Raw genomic sequence first — 10,817 nt, 5'->3', positions numbered from 1 at the left:
AAAAAGAAAAATAAATCCGACCCGATGGTTTAAAAGTATTCAAAAGTTATTGCTGGTGTGATTAAAAAAAGAAGAAAGGAAAATAATCTGCGAAAATTAAAAGCAGAAGAGGGAGCAAAGCAATGTGCGTCCGCACTCTAGCAAAGCAGGAAGTAAAAAAAAATTCTCAGAAGTCTTAGCAAAAAAAGTAAAACAGTGTGCTTCGATGCTCACTACATTGGCAAATATAGACCACAATGCATTATGTTTTAACAATGTTTGTGTTTTAATGTATTTTTTTAAAGCCATCCATATTTTCATGATCAGAACACAGTGGAGTCTTAAATAGATGTAAAATATTCATATTGATTAGATTTTCACTTTGTGAAATCAGTGACATCATATTTCCTGTATAAAAAAATAGTGAGCATGATGTTTGCATTGCTTTTAAAATCCAGGGCACAATATAGTTTTTTAGTTGTTAGGGATAAGGGTGAGAATTCAGACACAGCCCTTGACACACCTGCACTCCTCTGAAGTTGCAGCCGCTCCTCTCTGCAGCCCTCAAAATACCACCCAAAAACCTGCAGCACCTGTTCAGGTGCATGTGAATTCGACTTTAATTTTCCCTTCTGATGAAAATCCTGTTTTTAGAGTTTCTAACATGTCTGTGTGTCATTTTTCTTCCGAAAGAGAACAAATATAGTAACAAATCATTTTGTTTTTCCATTTCTGAGTATTTCTCCTTTTAAATCAATCAAACTGTCTTGGACAGACTCTGTTTGAATGAATGATCTTCTTTCCATCAACAGCTCTGCTGCACATGCACTAAACCCTCATCTGTTCCTAGTGTCTAGTTCAGGTTCTGGAGAAGAGAAGATGGTATCTTCACATTGACTGCAGTCAAATGAGCCGCCGTTCACATTTCTGTGGTCAAATCAGCATCACTGGATTTTTGGTGTGAGTTTCATCCAATACTTACGGTAGCAGGACTGAGAACGCTGGAAAATCTCCACCAGACTCCACGGAGCTTCTTGATGTGACCACGGAAATGTGAACGGCGGCTCATTTGACCGCAGTTGGAAAGGATTGTAAATCAATGAAAGAGCATTTTGATGTTAGCTTTGATTATTTTATCAAGAACTCTGAGAAACCAATGATTGAATGTATTGATCACAGTCAATAAACATTGGAGAATTAGCCAAAAGAGTCTTTGGTGAACTGGAAGGAGAAAGAATCAGGATTTTGGAGGAAGTTCTGTCCATGAAGATCTTCACTTCCTTGTCCCAGCTGCTTTTCTTTAGAACACTAAACAGACACATCTTCTAACATTAAGCAAAATTACATGACTAAACCGGATGATAAGAAACAAAATGTTGTATTGTGTCACATCTCTCTCCCCTGTCGTATTCTTTCAGTCAAAACTGCTTCTCCACAAACTTCAAATGGACGGTAACGGCAGCAGCCAACAACCAAAGATGCAACTTCCTAGTGAAAGTCCAGATGACAGACAAAAGGACACAAGACAACAAAGAGACAAAGAGGAGCCACACAAAAGTGTGAGCTTGGCAGCCAGCTCTTCCTACCTAATGGACAGACACTATGTGGTGAGAAAGCCACTGTTCTCTGCAGAGCAGCACATGTCTGTCCTAAAGACAGCACATTCACACAAGGCCACAGAAAAGGTGAGAAACTTTAAAAGCATTCAGACCATTAAACACATTTCAACTAATTATAAAGGAAAACCAGAGTTTGGGTTTTTCAAGTTTTACCGTGTAATTCTTTGCTGTTTATGAAAATGTGTTTAGTGGAATGGTTAGGTTCTAATAATGCAAAGCTTTTATGTATACTGAAAAATATATCATATATTCTCCCCTTTTAAAGAACTAATTTGAACCTCAGATGAGCTCAGATGTTCTGCACACTCAATAAATAAGCAGATTTCTTGCTGCCTGATGTATTAGCATTGGGAGCTTTCCTATGAACTGAGCTTGTCCTGTTTCCTGCTTCCTGTTAACATTGTGGTTGTTAACATGATTTTATCCAAGCACCCGGATACTCGTTACAGCCCTAATCAGCACAACCTCTCCTATGTGACATTACCTTTATTTAGTCATTTTTCCATGTTATATTCACACTCTAGACATAAAATCATGCAAAAACAGAAAATTCAATCTGGAAAAATGGGATTCATTTTGCTGCGAAAACCCCAAATATGTTTAACAAACTGTTTTTACAAAATATGATGAAAATTTTTGTTGTAATTTTATAAACAGCAAGAATAGAAAATGTCAACAAACTAATCAACATGTTTTTGAATGAAAATAAAATAAAAAAAGATGCCGATGCTTGTTATCGTGGAAAATTCATGTTAGGTCCCCATCCCAAAACAAAATAAGATAATGGTTGGTTTCCTCTTTGGAATTCTCATTGCAGACAGATCTGTCCACGGCCCCCTTCATAGCAGGCGAGGTACTGCTCTGTGCTGCAGCCTTCAGGATGACGATTATCCTCCGCCGTATTTATTCAAATAGAAGATCGGCTTTGTCCAAAAACTACAAATAAATGTCATATTATCTCATTGTTTAATAAAATCTCAATCACAGAATGTCAAAAAAGTTTACGTTTATTTTAGACTGAGTTTTATTATGCTGATCTCACAGCTGCACTGCAGGACGCCTGAGGGTGTTAATGAATATTAACAAATGAATTATGTTTTATTAATTGCGCGTGTTAAGACGTCAACATTCACAGCCCTAAAAAAATGTTTGGGGAGCATCTCTGCTGCTGTTGTTGAGACTTGTTGGTGTAGCTGTACAGTGTTGGTTAAGGCCAGCAGTAACCACAAAACTGATCTCAGTGTCTCAGTGCAGGGAAAGTTAGAGACTCTACCGTCTATTTTTGTTATCTTGCTATTACGAGAAAGCAAAATTCATTATCTCATGATAGTGAGACAGTAGATGCTGTTATAGGAAAACAGTCCAAAAAAAAGTAGGGCCGACTGCTTTTTGAGGGACCTGACAGTCCTCAAGATTAGAGTTTTATATTTCTCTACAACTCTCTGAAATGTGTAAAAGTGACAGACAATTCACAAGTGAGCACAGTCAAATGTTTTTCTATATCTTCATGTCTGCAAAGTCAACTCAAGGTCATATCATGCAAACTTAAAACTGAAGAAATACAATTCACTATTTACAAGACCACTCTTGCAAATGTTCATGATAAACTAAAAGATAAACAGTCGGCAAGAACACACTTGTATGCATTACTAGGACAACGTCTATTTTGTCTAAATAAACCCTCCCACTAAATCATGATTGAGACTATAAACATTTAAACACAAAACAACAACAAACCTAGATTAAAATAACAACATTTTTAAAGTATTTAAGTGGAAGCTTTCATTACACTTCTAGATACACTATTTTTGGGAGCAATCTTTGTGTGAGATAGTGATATGTTTGCATTAGCAAATGTCTAAAAACTTTGAACGAGCTGAAGCAAATCTAAATATATGTGAACAGAAATATGAGCCACAAAACCTAAACATTTGTTCAGGGTCCAGTTTTTTGTTAGTTTTTTCCTCTAAAAGGCACAAATGCATTTTAGGATTACCTTTTCCTTTTTTTTTTTTTTCTTTATCCTTTGTTACATGAATTACAGTGGAAAAAAAGTTTGATGTTCCTTGATATTGGTTGTAATTGTTTAACACAAGGAGCCACTGCAATCAAAATAATCAGTTTTTGTTGGTGTAAAAATAAACAAATTTGAAATCAATGAACCCATGGCCCCTGGATCAATGAAAGTTTACATTTTTGGATGAAGTTATGGAAATGAACACACTTCTTCATTACATTCTACATTTTGGAAAGGATCTGTAAGTGTGTTTGAATTTTGGATTGTAATGCCCAAGTTAGACAGATTAATCATTTGATCTCTGTGTTTTCTGCTTTTAAGGAAAACCACTCTAGCCGATCCAGAGATTCTGACATGAGTGAAGCGTGGATTCCAGACAAATGCAACCTTCCACGCTGTGACATTTCAGCTCCCCCAAAGACTAGAGACCCCAGTTTCTTCCTCAGTGCCACAGGGCTCCAGGCTCAATCATGCTGGGAAAAATCCCTCTCCAGATCTCCTTTCCATGACAGGAAATCTGCTCAGTCGAGCCTTCCAAGTTCCTTTTTGCACGTTCAAAAAGTGCGTTTTCCATTGAGGCCGCCTCTGACCTCAGAAGTGCTGTCTCCTACCTGCAGCTGGAGCTCAAAGATGTGTTCTCCTGGAGCAGGGGAAGAGAGTCCAGCTTCTCCCTATCAGGAAAACTACTGGGCCTGTGCCATTCCTAAAGCTTTGCCGACATTTCTGAACAGGAACTCTGCAGACTGGAATCCAAACGTGGAGTATGAGGCACTGCTGGATTATACCTACCCTCTGAAACCAGGACACGTGAACAGTGACTGGGACAGCACCAAACAGAATCAGGAGTTTCTTCTTAAAACACACACCAGTTTGCAGGACTCTGGGATTGAATTGGACCAACTTTGTAGCTCCACAAGCTTGTCGGGTCAAGACTTTTCTCTAAGTGATGCAGGCCAAAGCAGAGAACGAAGCACTTTGAGTGCAGGTCACAGGTCACCTGACCCTCACCTGTTCCCCAGATTCTCGGATGGTTCAGCCTCCAGTTTCATGCCCTCTCCTACTGGCTCAGCCAATGTCTTCGTTGGGGCTTTGGACTGCTGCACAAACGAAGGGGAAGAAAATACTCACACCCACAATGAGATCAATGTCAGCACTGCTAGTCCGGGAGCATTTACGAGGAAAGTTGATGATGAATTTTGGCCTCTTCCAGAGCAGCTGGGCGTGTCAGCTCATCTGTCCAAACAGGTCAGTGCTGCAGCGTTTTAGGCATGTTTTTAAGTGAGCATGTTAGCTTGAGCACGATGTTGATAGCTGCACTTCCAGGTCCTGCTCTTATAAAGTTACCAAAAATATTTTTTATAAAAGCAGAGAAAAAGCAAAGTTAATGAAATGACATTTCTCACATTCTACAAATTTTAATTTCAAGTTTAAGTCGGGATAAAGTTTGTATCTTTTGAATGGCAACTGCTTTCCAAGATCGCAAAAGGTGTGTTTCCCTGTTGTTTTCTTATTTTTACTAGAACATTGTAAAATGTAATACTTGTCTCGTTAGTTCAAGCTGAACTTAACAATATTACTTATGATACAACTTCATAAGGAATGGGGGGGGGGGGTAAACTCTGTTGCCAAGAAAATTCAAAAGTTGATTTTTGCAGATTCTTCTAAAAATGATATACACATGCTCGTCACCCCGGGAACCAAAACATTAACGTATATAGTTACTATGGAGATAAAATCAACATTTTGAAAAAGTGTTGTTTTTTTTATGAATTTGTCTTGTTCAACTCTGACTGACTGGGGTGACAGGGGCAGATGGGGAGCGCCTGGGGGCAATCAAAGCTGTTTGCAGCTTTAATTTGTAGTTTATTTAGGCTATTGTTAGAAGATGGTAAGGAAGTGCACAGAACGGGTGGCATCACCAGATTCATGTCTGTCCAAGTAAGGTAAAAACTAATTTAGTTTTGATTTCTCAAAGCATGTTGGGAAAGGAGCCTAAAGGGTGTTTTAACAAAAATCCAATTCAGAGGATTTAGTCAGAACAGAGTGGGTGAAGCATTGACAATCATCGGAAACCAAAAGTGTTTGGGTCAGGGTAATGCACCATCAACCCACTGTCACCTTGTGTCCAAAATCAAACAGCAGAGATAAGCAGGTGAAAGCTCTCCCTCCTTTTTTTTTTTTTTTATTCATTTCATTTTTAGTAATTAAACGGAAAAACTTACAATACAACCTTGAGGTGGAAGCTCTAACATGATGGAAACAAAAGAAAAAAAAATGAAAAGGTGACAGAAAGCAGAAAAAAATATTTGTTTCTGCCCCTTTTAACAAATCAAGAATCAAACAGAAAGAAAAACCCAAAACATTCTGCCGATTTGTGCAGGTGAGGGATCTGACAGCAGAGCTGAGCCGACCTGCCAGCTGGGAGTCGACTGAACAGGGAACTACATCAACCCTGTTGTCCTCCGTTTGCCTCCAGAACCTGGGCAACTTTGATGAAGATTCTAAAAGGACAAAACTAAAAAGCAGAGGACAGAAGATGACTTTTCAGACAGGTATTTAATGGAAAGCTTTCAGTCTTTGACACATTTTAACATACCTCATCATCTTTTATGCACCGTATAATTTTCTACAGAAGTTATTGTATTTGTCTATTAGCAAGTGGTCGCAGGGAGGCGGTCGGCTCAGGAAACACTTTGGACAGGAGAGTGGATTCTACTGGAGAGAGACGGAAGGAGTCCAGACTCAGGGAGGCTGAGGATGTGGTGGAGGAGCTGGGCGGCACCGTCCTGCCTGACTGTCAGACGAACAGCTCAGTGGATCAGGAAGATCACCACACACTGATGAAACACATACAGGTAGAATTGTGCACTAAGCATGTTCATTTCAATCCACCTTGTTACTGTGGTGCGTCAAGATTTGCTTTATTTAATCAAAAACACATTTAAAGGGGTTATTACCATGATTTTCTTAAGCCTTTCAGAGTAACTACATCCATTTATATGATCATATATTACCTTTGGAACGCTACAAAATGAATTATTTGTGAAATATTACTTATTTTCTTGAGTTTTTTCCCAGAAGTAAAACGGCTCAATTCCTGAAGCCTGCCACTGCGTGTGGCTGCTGCTCATTTCATGACATCATCCACGAACAAGCAGAGTTTCTGCATTTCTCCCACCAAAATAAACAGCCAATTTTTTTCAGAAGAGATGCACAAACCATTTATCTGCCCTTAGTAGTCCTGGCCATCGTTACACTGATTCAAACACAATTACACCCACCGTCTGCACGACTGTGCCGTGCCGGGAGGGTGTGTGTGTGTCTTAAAGGACCCCCACATCTAAAGTAACAAACACCTGTTTGAGCTGGAATTTATTGAAGACAGGACTGGAAGATTTACGGTATTCTGCATCTGAAATGAAAGTTTTTTGCTGATCACTGCTAGCTATGTGGAGAAATTAGGTGTTGGTGTAAGACTGGGGGCGGAGCTGACTCTTCCTAAAAGGGGCGGTCTCACTCTGTGACATCATCACATGAGGATCTGCTTGCTTTTGTGGGTATGGGAGGGGCTGCTGTTGAGAGTTTTTAGAGGATTTCTCAGAAATGCATAAAAGAATCAAAATACCGTGAGGAATTGAGAGGAATGAACAGTATGATGCAGTGGTCCCCAACCTTTCTGTGGATGCAGAACGGTCAGCCCCTGAGGATTTTACCACGGCCCGGCAGGGGGAGGGGGGGTTAAAAGCTAGTTTATTTTACCACTATAAGATCGTTGATTACATGAACAAAATGTAACTAACAAATCAATTATTGATGCTAAATAGGAAACAAATCACAATACTTTGAAGCTCCATGCAAAAGCTTCAAGTGAAACATTTTGAGAGGAAGACATTTTTTACAACAAAACTTAAACTTGTGACTGACTCTCTGAACGCGCTTACCTGCACGCTCTGCACAGCTCTACTTTTCTCCTCCACTCCCCATCCCCGCCCTGCTCTCTGAACTGCTCCCCCCCTTTTTTTTCCCAAGAGGGTACTTGCATTAATCAATCGCGTGTTCACAACTTTTCTGAAATGAGCATCTGAATGGATGAGCTCGTTTCAGCATTTCTGTGACCGTTCTAAAGATCAGATTCGTTCATGAAAGTCACGTCTCTCTGCAGACAGGTACGTGTGTGGGAATCACCTGTTCTCGTCTGTTCTGCCCCTCAATTATCCGATCCATTTGCAAACAAAGCTTCCTCATGCAACTCCTCTTGTGTTACACGTCGCCAGACTGCTTTTAGCGCTCAAGCTAATCGAGAGAATACGGTCAATTTTCAAAATAAAAGATTTCCGTCTCAAAAAAAAAAAATTTTCCGTGGCCCGGTGGCAGGGGGTCCACGGACTGGTACCGGTCTGTGGACCGGTGGTTGGGCACCACTGGTATAATGCACGTAAAACCTCAAAAGTTTTTTTTTTTTATGGTATGGCCCCTTTAAATCCCTAAGTGGCTCAACTTCCTCACTCTGACTTGGCCTCTCCAAAGCATGTGGTGTCTGCTGCAGGTTTTCTGTTCACACCTGGAGCTGCTTATCCAGCAGCTTTATGCAGTTTCTCAGAGGGTGGGGGAGTTCTCTGCTCCTACTGAGGACATGAACAGCATCAGGTCGTCTTTGGCCGAGTACCAGGTGAGAGGGAGCTTCAACACTGTGATAAACACAACTTGTAGTCTAAATAAGGCGCAATAAGCTAAATCTACTTATAGATTTTATTATTAGCAAAAACTGTCTACATCTAAAGGGTAACCAAACAGGACAGTTGGAGGCTGACTCCCCTCTGAACCCAGATTTGAAAAATGCAAAAAAGGGGGCGGAGCTAGAGGAGGCAGGTTGAGCAGAGGAGGCGTGGTCTGGATATGTGATTGACAGTGACTGTTGCTTGAGGTAATTAAAGGACCTTTTTATTATTGTCTCGATGAAAATTCATTTTTAAAAAGTCATAAAGTTCTGGAGGCACAAGCAGGCTGCCTCCTCATCCCACAGCAACTCTCTGTCTGCCAGTCAGCCAGCTTTCCAAGGGCCGCTTAAGAGCAAGTTCTGCTGTTTTCGGCATAGCGGAGCAACCTCCTCTATTCTCAGCGTCAACATCACAGAGAAAGCTCAGCTGTTCCCAACATTCATTCATTCATCTTCTTGGCCGCCTCGTCCCTTTCGGGGTCGCGGGGGCGCCGGAGCCTATCTTGGCTACTGATGGGCAAAGGCGGGGTTTACCCTGGTCAGGTCGCCAGTCTGTCGTAGGGCCCAACATCAACATCACAGAGAAACCTCCGCTTTTCTCATCATCACATTTTTTAAATACAAGAGAGGTTTATACAAATATACACTTTGTGTGCGAGAAGATTCATCACCTCCTCATGTAACAGTAAAATCTGTCCAACACAAGAGGCCTTCAGCTCTGATCTGTTTGCTCTGCTGCTAGACAGGACAAGTTATAATTAATTAAATAAAGTGGAACTTGTAACATTGACCACATGTGTAGATGCATTAAGTGATGTGTTTGACATTGTCATAATAATTTCTGGAAAACTAGTGTAATACAGAAGTTCTGTTTGCTGATTTTTTTTTTCCATTGTTCTCTTAGCGCTTCCAAAAAGAGTTGAGCAGCCATCAGCCCCTAACTTCATCTGTTCTCCATTCTGGACAGCATCTCCTCAACTGCATCAATGCAACCTCTCCATGTCAGCCTCAAACACGTCACCTTTTCAGCAAATACTTCAATGAAACACTGACTCTCAGCTTGTCAACTGTTTTTTATGTTGCAGTTCTAAGAGACACCCTTCTTCTTATTGAGAAGCAGTCTGGAGTCCTGCAGACCCAATCCGACCACCTCTTCTCCTCCATCATGTCAGCTGTGGATAGCCTGACACAGCCCAGTCCAGTAACAAAAAAACAAGAGAATGAGCCTGCAATCTCCCACAAGCCCACGTTATGAAGAGAAAGAAAAATATTGGGTGTTTGTACATGACAATTAGTTTGATTTTATTACAACGATGTTGTTTTTGGTGTACCCCTTGTTCTATCCTAGGCATGTTTACATTAAAGTGGGGTCATCTGGACCCCAAAAGACAGCACGCTGACCTGTTTTTTCAAGGATTTTATGTCTTCGTTCGTGGCAGACATGAAGTCCTGTCCACATTTGTCATGGGAGGAGTCACACATCAATGTTTATTTTAAACATTACAAAATAGTATTTTGGGTAGCTTGTAATATTTACCTGTTTTATGAGATTTATAGTTCATGGTAAGGGATTCTAAATAAATGAATTCACAAAGCACTTTCTGGCTTGATTAAGGCTACGGCTGTAACTGGTCACCAAACTCACGGTGTGGATTGTGTCACCGTTTTAGGGTCACGGTTTGGATCATTTTTCGGATCAGTAAAAGAAAAAAAAGGAAAATAAAAGTTAAAAGCCTAAAATATAATTTTTTGAAAAGCTTCAAAACATATATTTGATGAACATTAATAAAGTACTTAAATGCATAAATGTACATGTTTTTATAATTATTCCCTATAATATCCTGTAGAACAACGAGTAAATTTATCCTGGGAAGTGATTAAAATGTGTACAGCAATGCAGAGATGTTTGTCTTTGCTGAAGATATTAAATGTGAACAACATGAATTTCTATTAACTTTTGTTCTGATCACACTTAAAATATGTGCAAATAACATCAGCCAAAATAGGAACCGTTAAAATAATATCTGCTCAAATTCTTCTTCACCTTTCGGCTTATCTCATTGTTTGGGATCGCCACAGTGTGCTGTTTCACATCAGTGATTTGGCAGAGTTTTTACGCCAGATGCCCTTCCTGACACAACCCTGTACTTGAGGGGCACAGGGACCCAGTTAGGCAGCAGCGTCAAGGGTCTTGCCTAAGGACCCAATCTGGGTGGGGATCAGTGGACAACCCTGGGAATTGAACCCAGGGCTCCTGCGTTCAAACCCTATACTTAGCTTATTTTCAATAAAACATCCAATATTGAAGGATTATTCAAACTTGTATTTAGATTTGGGAATCTAAGAGAGGAAATGAAAATACAGTTCAGCAGGACTTTCATGAAATAAATATTGTATATTTTTCTGTTAAAATTGGTAACGTTACTTTTTAATATTTATGTGAAATTGTGTCCAACAGCGTTCAGCAGAAGTCACTTGTCTGACA

The 10,817-nt window shown here is 40.1% G+C and overlaps 1 protein-coding gene across 4 annotated transcripts in view; it reads left to right on the top strand.

The window, feature by feature from the left end:
• The window catches only part of cep68 (centrosomal protein 68), a 20,589-nt gene extending 10,537 nt beyond the window's left edge, over positions 1 to 10,052 (top strand). The window contains exons 2-9 of one of the 4 annotated variants that reach the window (XR_002921608.2): positions 1,398 to 1,664; positions 3,937 to 4,860; positions 5,996 to 6,167; positions 6,271 to 6,470; positions 8,162 to 8,284; positions 8,397 to 8,539; positions 9,237 to 9,333; positions 9,418 to 9,436. Coding sequence is in view for 3 of the 4 variants with exons in the window: in XM_024294485.2 (XP_024150253.1) it covers positions 1,425 to 1,664; positions 3,937 to 4,860; positions 5,996 to 6,167; positions 6,271 to 6,470; positions 8,162 to 8,284; positions 9,237 to 9,333; positions 9,418 to 9,587 (1,926 nt within the window). In the remaining variant the exon portion in view is untranslated. Of the gene's footprint in view, positions 1 to 1,397; positions 1,665 to 3,936; positions 4,861 to 5,995; positions 6,168 to 6,270; positions 6,471 to 8,142; positions 8,285 to 8,396; positions 8,540 to 9,236; positions 9,334 to 9,417 lie in introns of those variants that run through there. The other 3 variants (XM_024294485.2, XM_024294487.2, XM_036215380.1) reach the window with 3 other exon arrangements.
• Positions 10,053 to 10,817: the final 765 nt, after the last annotated feature.

This window comes from Oryzias melastigma, linkage group LG2, assembly GCF_002922805.2.
Source record: "Oryzias melastigma strain HK-1 linkage group LG2, ASM292280v2, whole genome shotgun sequence".
NCBI lineage: Eukaryota > Metazoa > Chordata > Actinopteri > Beloniformes > Adrianichthyidae > Oryzias > Oryzias melastigma.
This window is presented reverse-complemented; position numbering and strand designations above follow the sequence as displayed.